Source organism: Brassica rapa, chromosome A03, assembly GCF_000309985.2.
Source record: "Brassica rapa cultivar Chiifu-401-42 chromosome A03, CAAS_Brap_v3.01, whole genome shotgun sequence".
Taxonomy (NCBI): Eukaryota; Viridiplantae; Streptophyta; class Magnoliopsida; order Brassicales; family Brassicaceae; genus Brassica; species Brassica rapa.
Window position 1 is genome coordinate 12,560,113 of NC_024797.2, and position 18,333 is coordinate 12,578,445.

General features: G+C 35.2%; 4 protein-coding genes and 1 long non-coding RNA gene across 6 annotated transcripts; 4 read left to right on the top strand and 1 right to left on the bottom strand.

Annotated features, from left to right (window-relative positions):
- The first annotated feature begins 3,550 nt into the window (after window positions 1-3,550).
- On the top strand, window positions 3,551-7,369 carry LOC103858357. The gene has a single exon (XM_033287527.1). It carries the CDS (start codon window positions 6,292-6,294, stop codon window positions 7,204-7,206), a length of 915 nt encoding a protein of 304 aa, XP_033143418.1. The 5' UTR covers window positions 3,551-6,291; the 3' UTR covers window positions 7,207-7,369.
- Window positions 7,370-7,580: 211 nt separating this feature from the next.
- LOC103858358 (B3 domain-containing protein REM12) lies at window positions 7,581-10,183 on the bottom strand. Of its 2 annotated transcripts, XM_009135701.3 has the most exons (8): window positions 9,972-10,183; window positions 9,796-9,825; window positions 9,596-9,730; window positions 9,390-9,455; window positions 9,156-9,268; window positions 8,556-8,930; window positions 8,158-8,463; window positions 7,581-8,087 (listed from the first exon to the last, which is right to left on the bottom strand). In XM_009135701.3, exons 3-8 carry the CDS (start codon window positions 9,660-9,662, stop codon window positions 7,764-7,766), a joined length of 1,251 nt encoding a protein of 416 aa, XP_009133949.1. In that variant the 5' UTR covers window positions 9,663-9,730; window positions 9,796-9,825; window positions 9,972-10,183; the 3' UTR covers window positions 7,581-7,763. The 2 variants fall into 2 exon arrangements, with proteins under 2 accessions (XP_009133949.1, XP_009133950.1); XM_009135702.3 differs by lacking the exon at window positions 9,796-9,825 and having other exon boundaries at window positions 9,972-10,081.
- LOC117132709 lies at window positions 9,267-9,736 on the top strand. Its single transcript, XR_004456229.1, has 2 exons — window positions 9,267-9,484; window positions 9,515-9,736. It is a non-coding gene; the product is annotated as an uncharacterized LOC117132709 (long non-coding RNA).
- A 245-nt stretch (window positions 10,184-10,428) lies between the features above and the next one.
- On the top strand, window positions 10,429-14,749 carry LOC103858360 (F-box/kelch-repeat protein At1g64840). The gene is made up of 2 exons (XM_009135703.3): window positions 10,429-13,194; window positions 13,411-14,749. The coding sequence occupies exons 1-2, from the start codon at window positions 13,113-13,115 to the stop codon at window positions 14,529-14,531; spliced, it is 1,203 nt and encodes a 400-aa protein (XP_009133951.1). The 5' UTR covers window positions 10,429-13,112; the 3' UTR covers window positions 14,532-14,749.
- Window positions 14,750-15,535: 786 nt separating this feature from the next.
- On the top strand, window positions 15,536-17,988 carry LOC103858361 (protein TIC 55, chloroplastic). Its single transcript, XM_009135704.2, has 3 exons — window positions 15,536-16,188; window positions 16,580-16,682; window positions 16,762-17,988. The coding sequence occupies exons 1-3, from the start codon at window positions 15,788-15,790 to the stop codon at window positions 17,881-17,883; spliced, it is 1,626 nt and encodes a 541-aa protein (XP_009133952.1). The 5' UTR covers window positions 15,536-15,787; the 3' UTR covers window positions 17,884-17,988.
- Window positions 17,989-18,333: the final 345 nt, after the last annotated feature.

Genomic DNA, 18,333 nt, shown 5'->3' on the forward strand with positions numbered 1-18,333 from the left:
GATCCATTTTTAAGTTTCTATAAAAAGAGCGAGGAAGGAGAGGAGATCCCAATTTCTTTATAATAACGCAATTTTGTACATTTGGATCCCCATAGCTGTACCATTCTTATCATCAATAATATACACATTTTTCCTATTAATTCGCTAGTTAATATACGTTGAGAAATTATTATAATGACTCAAATAATACATGTAATGACTAGAATAATTCATAAACTAGATTTTGACTCGCGCTAAAGCGCGGAATAATTTTTTGGTAAAAATTTTATATATCGTATTTTCTCTTTATTCAAAGTAGGTCTGAGCATAAAATCCGTAAACCAAAGTCTGTACCGAACTTAAACCAAAGAACCCTATCCATATCCAATACGAAATGTAAAAAATCCCAGAATAGGTCTTGTAGGGTGGTACGTCATATATCCGAATCCGAAGTGTTATTAGCCGAACCCGAACAGACAACCCGAAAAGCCAAAAAAAAAAATCCAAAATAGCTCTGGAAAATAGCTCTGAATCTTGCATATTCCTAGATACACCATTGCAGTTTCGTGAATATAAATATCTTTTATACATATATCAATTATAGTTACTATATTTAATTAATATAGATATAGGATAGTTACTAACAAAAATATTAGAAATAAAAATAGGTCCAAAAGTTAAGGGATGTTACATTTATCTCTAATGAGATATAAATAGGTCCAAAAGTTAATGACAATATTTTTAAGTAGATAAAAATTAGGATTCTGTTTTAATAGATTAGATTTTTGTAATTACTTAGCTAATTTTTAGGGCAAACAAAAGTACCAAAAACTCCTTGATGCTTGTCTAAAAGTTTTAGAAGGAGCAACGTTAAAAAAAATCCTTAAATTTCTCTTTGTTTTACTCCTCTCAATCTTTCTCCTTTGATCGGCAGTGTCTGCCCCGAATCTGTCCGCCGCACGGCTGAGCAGGTCTGTTGACGACAATTTCTTGGAGTTCCAGCTAGCTGCATGAAGAGGAGTCATTGGGATGGGTCGGCTTTTAGGGTCTGTTGGATTCGACAATCATTTTCACCTTAGATCTGTCGAGATTTTAAGTCCAACGATATAGAAAATGGACATCGGACAGCCTGAAACGGCCTAGAACATGACAAAACCTCACTTATGGTTTAATATGAGAATATGCCCGAATTTAGTGACAGTTTAACTCGACTTGGATAAGGATAAATGGAAAAGAGGATAAATGTGAATTTTCCAAGATAAACATGAATATAGAGAAGATAAAGAAAACTTCCGCAAAGAGATGACACTGGAAGCATATATAAGGAGAGCCAAGTCAAGGAGCATGGGACGATTCTGGAGGCATTTAGAACTCTTTGCACTTAGAAACCTTAGGCTTTATTTTCGACAAGTTCGGTTTCTATGACTTGCACGCATACTAGACAAATTCGCACAGGCAGTTCGGTCTCTTGTTCTACTTTTTTCTAAATTAAATTATGTTCGACTTGATCCTCGAAAGAGGTACGTAGGTAGCCTTCCATAAAGTTCAGTCCAAAATTGTAATCAAGATGCGACTCAAATTAGGTTTAGGGTTCAAGTTACTAGAAGTAAAGAACTCGCTGACGGCTCTCGCGACTGAAGCATTTATAATCATTCGTAATAATCGCTATGCTCTTACACGAATTTGAAATAAATATATACTTTTTCTAAATTTGTTTTGTTGTGTCTTTATGTTTTCTGCATTTATTTGGTTACTTGTAATTGATTCCCACAGAAAATCTGGACCTTAAGGAAAGTAGAGCTTTCTTTGCTTTCCTCCGTTTATTAAAATCTGGACCATATTGGTTTGACAAGTCCATTTCTCGATCATGCATGTTCTCCCATTCCATTTCCTATCCATCTGGTCCAGAAAATTTCATGATCAAGTAGGTTGCTTACTAGCAGGACCGGCTCAACACTGCTAGGGGCCCTAGGGCAAAAAAAAAATTTTTTACTCTCTAAAATTTATATAGAGATAATGTTTAAAATATTTTTTAAAATTTAATCAATAATATTTTGTATATTTTGTAATGAAAATAAAACTATATACATATCAAATAATTTTGGGCCCTTTTCAGTTTTATTTATTGTATTTATAATTTTTTATATATATAAAAATATAGATTTATAAAAAATTGGGCCCCTTATTTATCATTACACGGGGGGACACGGGCTCGGATCCGGGACGGTCGCACCGCTTGTCCCCCCTTGTAAGCCGGCCCTGCTTACTAATTGTCCATAAATACTCTAAGTTTCATAAAGTCCTCATCAGGCCCGGCTCAAAACGTTACTAGACCTTGTGCCATAAAAAAAATTCTCCTAGGTTAGTGGTTGATAAATTGAACCCTTAATTTTAAAAAACTTCAGAATTTAAGACCCTAAAGCAATAAAGAAATTTTGGTGAAAAGATGGGGACTCTGTGCTTTTGCACCTTGGGCACTACCCCAAAGCCTAAACCCAGTAGTCCATCCTTTGCATTTCTGGTACATGTATTGACTTCCTAGACTTGAGTTTGAAGCTGATCCAAGTAACACCATGCAAGATCCAGATCTATTGTCGAGTCTGAAAAACTTGTCAAAGGTTTAAGGAAAAGCTTTCAGGGTTCTAAACAAAGGAAGAAAAAAAAGAGAGTTTACAAGTCTGTATATTATGTACAAATAGTATAATTAATATTGATATGTGCTTTGTCCCGGTGGTCAACGTAGGAAGTAAAAGTGTTGGTGCTAGCATAATTTTTTTCATTATCAAAACGACGTCGTTTTGACTACGTATAAACACCTTCTACTCCACGTATAGGCTTACTCATATGTGTTTAATGTTTGACTAATATTTAGTTAGCCAAAGTTAGTTTTCGTGTTATTTAGAAAGTTTAGGTACTTATCACTTGTTTATGTATGAAAATGCACCACCTGTCGAAATATCCCTACTACTCACCCTTTAGTTTCCATTCAATCTTCAACTTTTTGGTATATCCATAAGTTGAAGACTTATTTTCTGATTTGCGTCTGGTGTATTTTCAAACATGGGTCTAAGCTGATTGGATCGTGTGTGAAATCGATTTTTACGAAGGAAAATAAAGAAAGTCTTTCCATCACTTTTATTAAAATATTTTGTGGTCCATTGGTAGATTGGCCTCGTGATGTAATTAATATGTTTGCGAAAAATCCAACAACCACACGTTTTTTTTTTTTTTTCAACAACCACACGTTAAAGATAGAAAACCATATGGTCAATGACGACGTCTAATTTGATTGATAATTCAAAGATGAAGTGGGTCACCACCCATCGTTATATTCCATATTTTCATCTTTACTTAGACACATGCGACTGAAAAGTAATGAAAGGCGGCTATTACGTTGCTGTTTACTATTAAAACTAGGTGATCATCGCCTCATCGGTACACATGCGCAGAATGAAATTTATATAATAATAATTATTAAATACTAATTTTGCATGTTTACCATAATTATATCATGTCATAGACATATATATATATATATATATATATATATCTAAATATCAATTAAATGTGATTTTCACTCATATAGTTTTTTGATTATTTGTATTTTATTATAACAAAATTTTAAACTATTGGTCATAAAATTTTCAATGTGAAATTTTTAACAATTTTTGTAATTTATAGTCGTTTCTAAAAATTCAAAATATAACATATACGAAAAAATCTAAAATTTTATTATGTGGTTACTATAATTATTTAATTTATTTTAATAACATAACTTTAAAATAATGGAAGATATGTAAATTGTTATTAAATCTTTATTATTAAAATTATTAATTGTCAAATATATATTTTATTCACTTTTGGTAATTCAGTAGATTTTAATTAAGAAAAATAGAAAAAATAATAATCATAAATTGTTAATTAGTTTCATGCTTAGTTTAATGAAAATGTATAATATATACCAACTTAAATTTCTAGAGACTTTAAAAAACATTTTAGTGATGACACATATCATAACTAAAATGTTGTAACGTTTCACTTCGAATATATAGGAGATTTCAAAGAAGTTCAATCTAATTGGTTTTTACTCTCGTTAGTCGTCACAGATTTGTTCATACAATAATATATAAATGAGAAAATCTTCTAAATAACACTCATTCAATGGTAATAAATAAATATATTTCCTATTTGAATTTAAAGTTTATTACTTAAAGTTTAAATTTAATATTTAAAGATGGAAATATGGCTTAGAGTTTAATGTTTGGAATGTAGTATTATTTTGGTATTTTCTCTCTTTAAATATTATTTTGTGATAAAATTTTAAAATTGCGATTTATGAGATTTTCTCATATTTTATTAGTATGATTATAATTTTAATATTATTAAAAATCTAATGTTAAAAATGAATATTAAAATCAAGAAAAGTTAAATAAAAATCAGGCATGGTCTTTTTTTTTATAAACGTTGATGTGGAAACTGTTGTTAATTTGCTATTATTACTCTTTCGGCGATTAAAAACATATTTTTTTTTTCCAAAACTGGAATAAAATGTAGAAAAAAGGTTCAAGTTTGATGGCTTTTTTTTATCGAGAATCAATGTGGTTTAACAAATGATTTTTTTTTTTTGTGTGTTTGAAGAATACCAGTTTGATTTTGTGAAGAAATTAGAGCTTACATGAAAAAAATAGTTGCTACTAGGAGTAGACATTCAGATATTTGTTCCGGTTCGGATTGGGTATTTCAGATATTTGGTTATTTCGATATAGGGGTATATAATCCGTTTTGGTATTTCTACACTTCGGGTTGAGTTTGAATGTTTTAAGTTTGGATTAGTTATTTCGGGTCGGGTTTAGAATTTAGATTTTGAAAAAGTCAAAATTCTTTATTGCTTAAGTTTTTCATATTTAAGAATATATTTTTAACTTAAATATATAACTTTAACCAATTGTGTTGTGGGAAACTATTATTAACTTATTACTTAACCATATATAAGAGGACCCTAGTTTTCATTCAACTTCTCATCTCCTATATTTTAAAAGAAGAAATTGTAATAAATGCGTTTACACACTAATTGACACATGATATAATCTTCTCAAACCAATAATAATCATACAATATATTAGAAATAAGATTACTTGACCGGTATGAAATTAATAGATTAAATTAGAATAAACAACAAATAATTTATTCGTAGGTGATTAATTTTTTTGTTATTGCTCGGCTAAGGATATCCATATGAATAGCAATACTTCATCGCTTAATTATTGAAGAGCAACACGAGGATTTGATTTTAGTTTGAAAAAGGAAATATTATTTAAGATTTTCTAAGATTTTCATACGATTTTAAATAAAAGTATTGACTATATTATTGTTAGAAAAATATATGGTATTATATTGTTAGTCTAATTTAAGGTAAGGAAAAAATATTAATAGTCTAATAAAATTCTCCAACAATATTGTGTAAGTAGATTTTTTAAATTATTTTCCTTTTAATAGTATAGATTATTTATACATTTGCTAGTTTACTATATAGAGAGAAAATTAAAGAAATTGATATTTAGAAAACTAAAACTTCAATACAATAAATTGAATACGAGTAAAACATAAAGTAAACACATAATTTGAATATTTTGGGGAATACAAATTTACAACGCATTGATGTTTATAAATTAGTTGTAAAATATTGTTGAAATAAATATAATTAGTAGATATTGGAAGAATCAATTACGAAAGTTTCTCTAAAATGTTTTTAAGTTGTTTTTTTTTTAACACTGGATAATTATGCTATTACAACTATGAGAAATATTACAGACGATTCTACAGTCGACAATTCTGCCTGCCGTATGAAGATTCACGCCTGACTGCATCACCTGAGCCGCTACGGTATTCCTTGTGCCATGTTGTAAATATGTTGTAAGCATTTTTTTCTTTAATTCGCATAATTCCGGTTTCTCCAAAAATTAAAACTCAAACTTTTTTGTATAGAAGCATTAATGAATTCTTGGTTAAACTACTGACCAAGGGAGTCTTCCACATTTTAAATACATAACACACATTTACTCGTTGGAACAGAGATACAATGATTGAAAATTATATGACATTACATAAAAGTAAAGAAATATCGGGTTTGTTTTGAAATTACTCCCAATTGATGCTTTTTAAAGTATTTGATTTGGTCAGCAAAAACGGTCTAAGTTCTCTCTTTCCTCTCGCCTTCGTTGATCCTTTTTAGTTCCCTTCTTCTCATTAACCTTGAGATATCTCAGAACTCATCGCAAATCAGACAGTTCTCAGAAAGACAGAAAAAGAAGAATGGAAGTGATGAGCTTAACTGCTCCATCTTCGCCAAGAAAATTCAGTGGCTGCTTCTTAAGCGCACCAACAAGCCCACGAAGAATCACAGAGTGGTACAGAGAGTACGAGGAGGCAGGCAGTCCGAGGAAGATCACTGACAATGAAGAAGAAGAAGATACTGTTGATGATTTTGCCTTCGAGATCGGTGATAAATCTGAGACTAGGTCGCTTTTCGCAGAAGAGCTCTTTGATGGAGGCAAAATCAAACCCTTGAAGCCTCCTCCGTATTTGCAGTTAGATAATCAACAGTTTCATTACAAATTCTCATCTCCAGATTCCTCTCCAAGATCACCTATTGCTCATGGCAAGGACATCCTCCGCAAAGCTTTTTCGCCAAGAAAGAAACCTACAGATGCAGATCCTTTCGAGGCCGCCATAGATAACATTCGCAAAGGCGTTGGAGAGGAAAGAGGGAGAGAGAGGCTTCAGAACCCGGGCCGTAGAGCCACTCGATCGCTTTCTCCTTTTCGGGTTTCAGCTTATCCATGGGAGGAACAAGAACAGAGAGAGGTACAACAAGGTCATGAACAGAGAAAGGGCTCTTTCTCTTCTATACCGTCTACGTCTTCGTCAACTTGCGTGTCTTGCAAGTTATCTTCCTCAAAGAAATGGAGGCTAAAGGACTTGCTTCTTTTCCGTAGCGCATCAGAGGGAAGAGCAAGGCACAACAACAAAGATTTCGTGAAGTCGTTATCGGGTTTGTTCAGGAAACAAGAAGACAGCAAGAGTTCGAGCTCGAGCTCTAGAGGAAGAGGATCACCGTCTGTCTCCTCCGCCCATGAATTCCATTACATGGCTAAAAAGGCAGAAGCAAAAGGTTTGAAGAAAAAGACTTTCTTGCCTTATATGCAAATAGGAAGATTCGCCTTCTAAATTGTAATCGTACTATTGGTTAATTCTTTGAAGCGCAAAACCCAAAATGATTATATTGTTTGCTTAATAACATAATCTAAAGAACCGACTCATTTGTACTCTCTTGCCTGGTTGATGTGTTTCGGAAGCAAGTAAAGTGAACAATAATCATTTGAGATTATTATTTCTTGTGCATAGAGTGACTCACATTGCATAACATCCCAAAATCTAAGCCCATAAAAAATTAATTTTGTTAAAAGAGAAGTCTGAAAGGCCCATTTATAAATACTAATAATCAACTCTCTCTCTCTCTCTCTCTCTTAAATATATAATTTTATCTGAACGAGTTCCATGTAATTGTTCCGGTAGAAGACTTTGTGTTTGGCTCCGAGGGGTTATGTTTACCTCGTCGGCTAATAGCTCAGCAAAGGCTTTGTGTAGTATCTGACAATTAATTGAATAATAATCTAACAGATGAAAAAGAAAAATAATTCAACTCTAAAACAAGTGTTATTTTATAAATTTACCAAAGTGCTAGCTAGTGTCATGAATCAGTTTTGGACTGGTGAAAAGATGCGTTACTCCTCTATGTTGTTCTCATCTTTCTTGGTTTCGTTTCCGATAGTAGGTTCGGCGGAAACATGTACTGTTTCCCTTTTGGACTCTCTACTGGAGAGACTGAGCATAGGAGTTGCATCTTCCCAAATCGACTCCAACGTAAAGGATTCACCAATTTCTAAACCATTTCCTCTAGCAAAATCTTTCCAGCCCTTTCCCAAACTCATTCTTCCTTGGCTTTCTCGTAGAAGATTTGTCATCCACTTTGTACCATCTTTTCCCAGCAATGCTATCGTTCCAGGTTCGTTCATGCCGTTTTCCCTCATGAATGGCAATGGAAGACCCTGGAAAAAAGATTTAAACCAATGAGAATGCAAGTAACAGAACTAACTAAGAGTTGATTGATGAACTCACCAGTCTACTGTTTTTGAAGCTGTCTTGTGTAAGTGTTAAAGTCACAAATCGGTTCTGGCTTCTGAATTCCGTACTGAGCAAACTGAGCACAGGAGTTGCATTTTCCCAGATCAACTCCAATGTGAAGGACTCGCCCATGTTTAATCCGTTTGCTCTAGCAAAACCTTTCAAGCCCTTTCCTAAACTCATTCTTCCTGAGTTTTCCCGTAGAAGATTTGCCAGCATCCTTGTACCATCTTTCCCCAACAAAGTTACCATACCCGGTTTGTCCATGCCGTTTTCTTTCAAGAATGGCAATGGGAGATACTAGACAAATAAATGAAGCGAGAATTTAAAAAAAAAAAAAAAACGAAAGATCAAACCAACAAGATTTGTTTGTATGATGGATGAACTCTCACCAGTCTGCTACTTTTGAGGCTATCATTTGTAAGTGTTAAAGTCACAAATCGGTTAGGATTTGGTAAGGTCGAATCTCTACATATCTGAGGAATGTTCTCGTCTCCTCCTTGTGTTCCATCACTGATAGATTCTGTTGGGCAGACACTGAGCAAAGGTGTTTCCCCGTTTCTCATTAGTTTGAACTTAAATAAGCTTCCTTCTTTCCGGCCGTTTTCTTCACAGAAATTTCTCCAGCCTCGGGTTATACAGAATGTATCAGACGATTTGTTGAACCTCAGATCCAACGCCCATGATCTTTCCCTTTCATCTGTTAAAACAATCTTGCGGCATTTTCTTTTAAAACCATTTGAGATTGTGAAATCTGGTGGAAGACACTGCAGAATAAATAGGTTCACGCATTTTCAGCATTTCATCAAGTTGTGCAAAACTTTGTTTAGTCTCATTACTAAAATAATTTGACAAAAATACATAATAAACCAAACCCATGTTGTTGAGGTTAATTTATGATTTTTTTTGAATAACAATGAAATGCACAATTCTAGAAACAGCAGTTCATCTGACAGGTATGCAAAAACAATTGAAAAAGTGTATACACGCACCAGAGAATCTTCTTCCAGATTGGAAGCGGTAACAGGGGCCACAAAACAAGAGTTGTCGGACGAAGAAGAATCAGCTTCTGCTTGGGAATTGTTCTTCTTCACTTTCTTATTTCCTGTTAAAACCTCGGATTTTTTTTTTTAATTTTGTAAACATCCGACCAAGTAATAAGCTCTGACATATGTATAAATATTTGTGTCATTACAAGAAAAAGATTAGAAGAGAAGTGAAGTTACCGGTGTTGTCCTGACCATCATCAACTTCTTCTGTTGTTATAGGATGCTTCTTCCTCGAGATGTAACCTGTTTAGAACATTTAAACAATCTCAGTTGTTGATCAAAAAAAAAAAAAACAATCTCAGTTTTCTCTTACGCGAAAATCAATTTTCATTTAAAAAAATAATAATAATAATAAAAAAATAAGTAAACAGAGGCAAACTTACCCATGTTTGCCTGATCCTCGTTGTTGGTGTGTGTGTCACAGGAAGTGGATCCTGAACCAGAGAGCATCTCTGTGTGGGGCTAATACCTTCTTCTCCAGGCTTGTTCCTTGTTGATGCTTCGAGAACAGGAATCGGCTACAAGTAAAAAAAAATATAAGCTGTGAAAATTTCTCAGATGAGAAAAAGGTTATCAGTTTTACCTCTTAGAGAGCGAATGTTCGTATGCATTTCTGGAAAATCCGGAATCTCAGCGTTAATTTGGGAGTTGCAACTTTTTGGTTCAATATCTCTCGGCTAACGTTCCAGTTTAAAATCTCTCGATTTGGGGATTTGGAGAAGAGATGAGAGATTAAGATTTGATTGAGAAAATGCTAACCTTTCAACACAGATCGATAAGAGAAGAGAAGCTTCCTTCCGTTGATGTTGAAGAAGGAATGACACGTCGAGCTTTATCTATGCTCTTCACCAAGTGGGCCCAATTTGGTTGGGCTTTAAACTCATTCAGATCTCAAATTTCTTTTCAAACCCTTTGACATTGCAAGTAACAGCAGTTAAACTGACTTTTCAGTGGAGGAGACAATCTAATGAGCACAATAATCATTTCTGTTCACATTCGTTCATCCCACTCTTTATTTTTTTACTCAGTCTAATAAAATTTATATTAGGAAGAAAAAAAAACTTTTTAGTTCCTTGGCATTGTTTCATTTTTCTACTACATTAAATCTTCTATTGTTACACAACTTGGCTCTCTAAATCTATTCTCCGAACTTATGAAATGACTCCAACTCGAAGTACCTAAAGATAACAAGAAGATTTTCACCATGCACACGTATATGTAACAACAAACCATTCATCTCTTAACTACCGCCCACCAGTGTCTTTAACCAGTTGACCGAAACTCTGTATCTTATACTTTCAAAAACAAAACTCGGCGTGTTAATGTTCACGACCACAAACCGAACTCTGCACACATGAAACCAGTAGGCCAGTTTCAACAACGATGCTAATGCAGTGCCTCTTATTTGAATACAAAGACCCATACATTTGAAAACATAAGCAAACAGTTTTCATCATTTTTTTCACCCGCCAAAGTGACCCACAGTACTTATTTCTCAAACCAAATAACAAGTAGCAAACTAATCATTTTTGGAACCCCATCCAACAAAAAAACAATATTCACTGTTACATCACCGACTATGATTTCCTTTCTTACAAATCATTTTGAGAAACCCACGAACTTTACATATATGTTAACCGCCTACACTATTGGGAGATCTAGAAGATCGACCCAAATCGATCCAAGATCAAGATAAACATGAATATATTAGAATACGAAACTTATCATTATTTATATTTGCAATATTCCATATTAGTGTAGGAATTAGGTTTAGTCATCATCTCTATATAAGCATATGCAAGTCAATTATACTTCTTCCAATTCTATACTCTCATCAATCTTTTTCATAGTATCAGAAGATTCTTTGACCTATTTTTTTTTCTTTTCTCTCTTCAATATCTACTACAAGAAGCATGGCAGATATTACTTCTACGTTAACATCATCAACAACTCCTGCTATTCTATAGACCCAGTTTGAAGATTTGACTTGAAGACTACGTTCTCAAGCAATTCATCATCCACTTCTACAAGAGCCAACACACTACCTTACTACTCAAACAATGGAGCTTTATAAGGCTGTTGCTTCTTCATTCATATCAAAGGAGCCGTTTGTTTCCATTGAAGACAACAAAAGCTGTCACTTCCGGACTACTTTATTACGCAAGCAATTGCAGTTGCACAAGCGGCCTTAGCTTCCGCAACATGAACAATCGTCATTGTTTCACAAACCAGTGTTGCTTCCTCTTCGAGTTACTACTTCTACTGCTGCGCTTCATCAAGTCGCCACCACTACTACATCTACTACAGCCGCTTGATCAAATTCTACTTCTACTCAAGCAATCGAGCTTCATCAAGCCGTCGCTTCTTTAGAACCGCATTTGTTTCATTCACGACAACAAGGCCGTCACTTCCGCACTATTTTACTACTACAAATCGTTGTTGCTTTCTTTTCAAGCAACCACTTCTGTTGGCGCTTTAACAGGCCACACCTACTACTACCACCAAACAAATCGCTGCAAAGTCAACATCATCAAACTGTTTGTGGTGCACTTGTTTGTGCATGGTTTCTTAGGTAGCCTTCCATCATAAGAAGCATGAGCTCATGATGGTATAAAGGTATACGTACTTCAACTTATTTGGTGACCCCAAAACAAGTGATTTTTCTACCTCGACCTCAACTACATTCAGGAGTTACTTCTACTACCATACTTTGAGATTTTGTCCAATCTCACACGTTGGAAGATCTAGAAGATCGACCCAAATCCAAGATCAAGATAAACATGAATATATTAGAATAGGAAACTTATCATTATCGATATTGTAATATTTCATATTAGTGTAGGAATTAGGTTTAGTCATCATCCCTATATAAGCATATGCATATTGTACTCTATTCTCGATGAGAGTCAGTTATACTTCTTCCAATTCTATACTCTCATCAATCTTTTTCACCCACTCCATTTATATTTCAGTGTCTCCCTTATCTCAGCTTAATATAGTTCCATTTATCTACACGTTGCTTAATATTATAAAAGATATTTTTAACTCGGAATGCAAATAACATACTCGCAACTCATCAAGTTCCTCCTCCAGTTGTCTGTCCATCACCTAATCGCGAGCCAAAATAAAAATTATATATACACATTTATAACTTTTAATTGCTAATTCATCAAATAAACAACAATAGCTTTTTTTATTGCAACACAAACAACAATAGCTTAAAACAAATAGTTTTACTAAAATAACAAATACGGGAAAAACGAAATATAAAAAAGCTCAAAAGGAACAATATTTTTCTATAAATAAAAATAATATTTTTAAAATAAATTATTATTCTTTGTACTGAAAATAATAAATTAAAAGATGATATATTAATTTTAAACATTTAATTGTAGTATATATTAAATCACTTTTTCGCTTCACAGCAAAATAGTGACGACAAGTAAAATTACAATTTATAAACAAAAATATTTTTCAAACAATAAATATTTTTTATTAAAACAATACAAATATTGCAATAGGAAAATAAAACTAATTAAAAAGTATGCATTAATAAAACTTAAGAACAATAATTCAGTGTTTAATTATTTTAAAAATATAAATCAACAACATATAAATTTAAATTCATATAATATATTTTGTAAAGATGATAAATATGCATTATATATATTTAAAAATAATAAAAGATTAAATTAAACTAAGAAAACCGGGCGTAGCCACTAGTTTTTTTAATTATAAAAAAGGGTTATGTACTGTGAACTTGTGAAGCAGAATCTACGAAAACAGAAACATTGAATGGGGGAGTATAGAAATAAATCCTGGCCGTTTCCATTCCAAAAATGCCGTCGTTACGCGTTTTCTTCTCTGGACGCTTTAAAATGCTCGCTGAGATGAAAATGTATGGTCATTTCATTCCTCCTCGGACAACTTCTCCCTACAGAGTCGCCATCCATCTCCGAGCGCAATTCTCTGAAACCGAAAGGTACTGTTTTTTTTTTATTGTCGGCTATAGATAGTTAAGTTACTAGAGAAAAACCTTATGGGTTGTCACCTTTGGACTTGATCATCATCTTGTGTTCTAGTGATAAACTTCTGAACACTTTCTTTTCGATATTTTCTAGGAGTTAATCGAAGTTAATCCTTGTCTGTTTTACGGAGTTGGTAAAAGCTTAACTTTTTTCTCTCTCTCTGCTTACAGCGAAAATGGCTGAACCTGCAACGAAAGAGAAGAAGATGATGATACCAGACTGGACTAAGCTCCCTAAAGAGCTGCTTCAGATTGTCACCGATAAAATGAACTGTTTCGAAGTTGTTCATGCTCGCTCCGTCAGCACCTTGTGGCGATCCGCATTCCCATTTCCGGCTTCCCTGCTGCGCTCAAGTTACTCTCTCCCCACTTATCCTGTCGAGAAGGACGGCTTGTGCTCCATCGAGAAGATTCCTGTCGTCCTCGTCATTGATGAGTCGGGTTCTGAGTTTTTCATGGGATTAGTAGGCGGAGATGATTCTGCGTATTACATGGAGGCTCCATCTCCTCTTCAGTGCTCGCTAAGGGTGAAGTTGGAAAAATCTGATCCAACATCGATGAACGTGATCGGCTCCCAGATCTTATCTTTAGGCCATCAGTGCAGAATGGTTTGTTGGGATCCTAAAGGACTGAGAACAACATTCCGAAACGCGGCTATTCTTCCGCTAAACGGGGAGGGAGGAAGAGGAGAGTTCGCTGTGCTTCGTAGCTACTTGGGAACTTTGTTAGTGTTAAAAAGTGCTACAAGGAAGTGGGTGCGGCTTCCGGGAGTTCCACGCTCTTCATGCAATGGCTTGGTCACTTTTAGAGGAAGGTTCTATGCTTCTTTCTCTGACAATGACATTTACGTTATCCATCCTTATTCACTGCGAGCAGATCGCCTGATGCCACCTCCAAACATGAACAACGGAAGCAATCATCTGATTCCAGCTGGTGATGATGAGCTTTTCCTGGTTAATAAAAGCAAACTTGCTACTGTTCCCAAAACATTTATAGTGAGTAGGCTGGTGGGTTTAGGATGGGTCGAGGTCGATGATCTGGGAGACCGTGTGTTGTTCCTTAGAAAAGATGCAAATGTCTGCTTCTCGGCTAACCAGCTTCCTGATGGTTGTGGTGTGACCGGGAACTCGATTTTGTTCAACGCACGACCAGGCGATGAAACCTACTTCTATAAGTATGGACCACCCGACGTTCCAAAAGAAAACGTGGTGGGTGAATGGAGAATCTCAAAAGAGAGCCGTGTGAAATTCATTGATTCTCATGAGGCTTATGCTTTCCGGGTTGAGTTTTGAATTCTCTGTCTTACTTTGGATACTTGAGGACATCTTTTGTTTTTGTTTTTGTTTTTGTTTTTGCTTTTGTTTTTGTTTTTGTTTCTCTTAGATCAAAACAAACTTTTCCTATGATTTTAGGTATTGACCTGATGTCTGGTGAAAAATGTTTTGCGTATGGTCAGTCGTATATTCACTTCTGCGTGGCCTTTCTCTTAATGAACTTTCAGTTTGTTCTATTTGCCTGGAGAAGTTTCCAGCCGTATCAATACTTTCTTGGTTATGTTATGGTCCTTGTAGATTATTAATTTGAAAGCATGTAGACTGTACAAGTCTTCCTCTAAAACCAATCTCTTCATTAAATATAGTGCTAGCACAACTTTGCTATTTCATTTTCCTATTAGTAATAGATAACTTTTAATACTATCAAGACTAAGACTAGTTAAGAAATCCACGCCATATCGCATAAAAGCTCATTTAAAAAAAAAAAAAATCACTCTGACAAAAAAAAATAAAAAAAATAAATCACTTTATAATTTATATTTTTATTAAAAAGAGAATTAATTTTATTTTTGAAAAAAGTTTTCATGCCAAAACGTAGACTATATGTTTTTATATTTATTTATAGATAATGCAAGAACTGAGATATCTAAACCCGATAAGAAGTCTTCCGAACCCAAACTGAATATCCGAACATCCAGCCCTACATCTACTTACTATGGACGAAACAAAGGATGTAGTAAGTTCCAAGAAGCACATAGTAAAACAAGTTTAGGTAAGTAAGCCTTGCCCGATTTAGTTACTTGAACTTCGGATCAAAGGGTCCAAAAATACAAAAATACAATTGGAATTTAGTGCTACTACTAGCCACTGTTCACCATATGTGCATTAACTTATGGACATCATACGCTCATACGGTCATACCTACACGCTCTACTTCAGAGAATGCAAGTAGAGTGATACAAAACATACGATTACTCACCCTAATCACCTAGAAAATTTATGAAGCATAGGAAAATAATCAAATCTCAATCACAATAAATGCTTCTGGATCCCTAATACTTTTTAGGGTCCACGTTTACATTTTGGGCGTAACGTTCTCAAAATGATTCTTTTTTTTTTTACTTTGGCATTTTTCGGTATTAAAACTAGAAAACGACATCGTTTGATCAAGGTATCTATGTGGTTGAGCGAGGTCCAGAGGCTGAACAAGCAACCTCACGATGATCTTATATTAGCATTGGAACCCTTTGTATTATGTGAAAGATTCCTCCGCCATGGCTGCTCCATTTCTAAGCTCCCCTCTTCAAATCACATCCACTTCTCCGATTCTCTTCACTAAAGTGACTCCCACAAACCAAATCCAATTCAACCAGAGAACAACGTCAACATGCACATCCAACAAACTCCGTCTCCTCCGCCGTTCCGCTGCCGCTGGTACCGCCGTGACGGATCAGACAGAAGGAGGAGAAGAGGTTCTGATAAACCCCACTCCTGAAGAGGAGAAACGTGAAGAGGTGGTGGATTACGATTGGACAGAGGAGTGGTACCCTCTGTACCTCACCAGAGACGTTCCCGACGATTCGCCGCTTGGTCTCACCGTCTTCGATCGCCAAATCGTGTTGTACAGAGACGGCGAGGGTACGCTTCGCTGTTACGAAGATCGGTGTCCACATCGGTGAGCGAGAACCACTCGTTTTTATTTGCAAAAATCTCATCTCTTTAGATTCTCTTACTTTCTTGAATATCACTACTGTTTAGAACTCGATTTAGTTCGGTTCGGTCGGGGATTTTAAATTAAACCCAATTTTATTAAATATATTTTATTTTCTATATAGTTAGTAAAATAAATTATTTAAAGAATGCCTATTATTTAGACAACAGTGATTTGTTGGTTATATAAAATTCTAGATCGTTGATGTCAAAATAAAAAAAAAAAAAAAAAAATCTAGATGGTTCAGGTTGATTTGATTCGGTTTGGATTATGAATTTGATTTCCGTTCAGGTATTTTGCCGACATATATTGCTTGGATCTCAAGTTTGCTCTACATGTGTGTGTTGTCTAATAGGTTAGCTAAGTTGTCTGAAGGACAATTGATTGATGGGAGGTTGGAATGTTTGTACCATGGTTGGCAATTTGAAGGAAATGGCAAATGCGTCAAGATACCACAGGTTTTCCTGTTCACAAAATAAAAGATTTCGAAGATTCTTTCGCTCACTTACTTTTTTTTTTTTTTTTTTATGTTAACAGCTTCCTGCGAGTGCCAAGATTCCAAAGGTTGCTTGTGTGAAGACGTACGAGGTGAAGGATTCACAGGGAGTTGTGTGGGTTTGGATGTCGACAAAGACGCCTCCAGACCCGGAAAAACTTCCTTGGTTTGAGAATTTCGCTAGACCCGGTTTCTATGACATCTCGGGTGTTCACGAGCTACCTTACGACCACTCCATCCTTCTAGAGAATCTTATGGATCCGGCTCATGTCCCTATCTCTCATGACAGAACTGACTTCACTGCCAAAAGAGAAGATGCTCAGCCGCTTGTCTTTGAGGTCACGGAGAGAACTAACCGTGGTTTCGCAGGGACTTGGGGACGGGAGAAAGAAGGCGGGAAGGGGAGTAATTTACTCCGGTTTAGTGCTCCATGTGTTCTGCAGAACAACCGGGAGTTTGAGGGAAAGGACGGGGTGAAGAACTACTTTTCAGGGCTGTTTCTTTGTAGACCTACCGGACAAGGGAAGTCTATGCTTATAGTTAGGTTTGGTGTCACGAAAAGATCGCCTTTGGTTCAGGTATTACCTCTGTGGTTCTGGCATCAGAATGCATGCAAGGTCTTTGAACAGGACATGGGGTTTCTATCGTCACAAAACGAGGTTTTGATGAAGGAGAAAGTACCAACTAAGGAGTTATATCTGAACCTAAAGTCATCAGACACGTGGGTTGCTGAATATAGAAAGTGGATGGACAAAGTTGGTCATGGGATGCCTTACCATTTCGGGCATAGGACGATCTCTCTCCCTAAGGTCCCTCCTGTAGTGGAACACGCCCCTGCAGGACTCATTGCAGGTCTCTCGGCTTCGTACCCTGCAAAAGGTGGAATTGGTACTATGCAGGCTCCCAATTTGGCTAACCGCTACTTCAGACATGTGATCCATTGTAGAAGCTGCAGCAAAGTGATCAAATCTTTTGAACTCTGGAAAAACATCCTCTTTGGTACAGCCGTGGCCTTGACGGCTTTGGCCATTCTGGTGGTTAGTAGACAGTGGAAGGCTGTACTGTTAGGTTCAGCTACGTTGTGCTCGGCCGCAGCTTATGCTTGCTTAAGAGCTATACAAATGAACACCAATAACTTCATTAGAACACACCGAAGACTATGAAAATGTATACCGGCATGTCGCCTCTTCCTACCATTTGTATTTCATGAAATACTATTTTGCTTGTAATCATGAAGATTCTATATTGAGCAATTTCTTTTCTTTCTCTTTGCTTTCTAAGGAATTGGAGGCAGAGGCTTGAGCTGTTAATTTACAAGCCATTACCTTTCGGACTACTTCCTACCTACACAGAATATTACTCTTTCCGTTCCTAAAAAATGTATGTTCTCGAAAAAAAATTGTTTCAAAAAGATACAATTTTTACTTTTTCAATGTATGATTTTATGAAAAATTGTAAGTTTCAAAAAAATTACTGGTGTTTATTGAATTTTTATTGGTTAAAAATTATGAAAAATTGTTATTCACAAAAAATAATGTATATTTAATGAATTTTTTTAATATATGTGAAAAGTCTAGAATATGCATATTTTAAAAACAAAGATAGTAGATAAT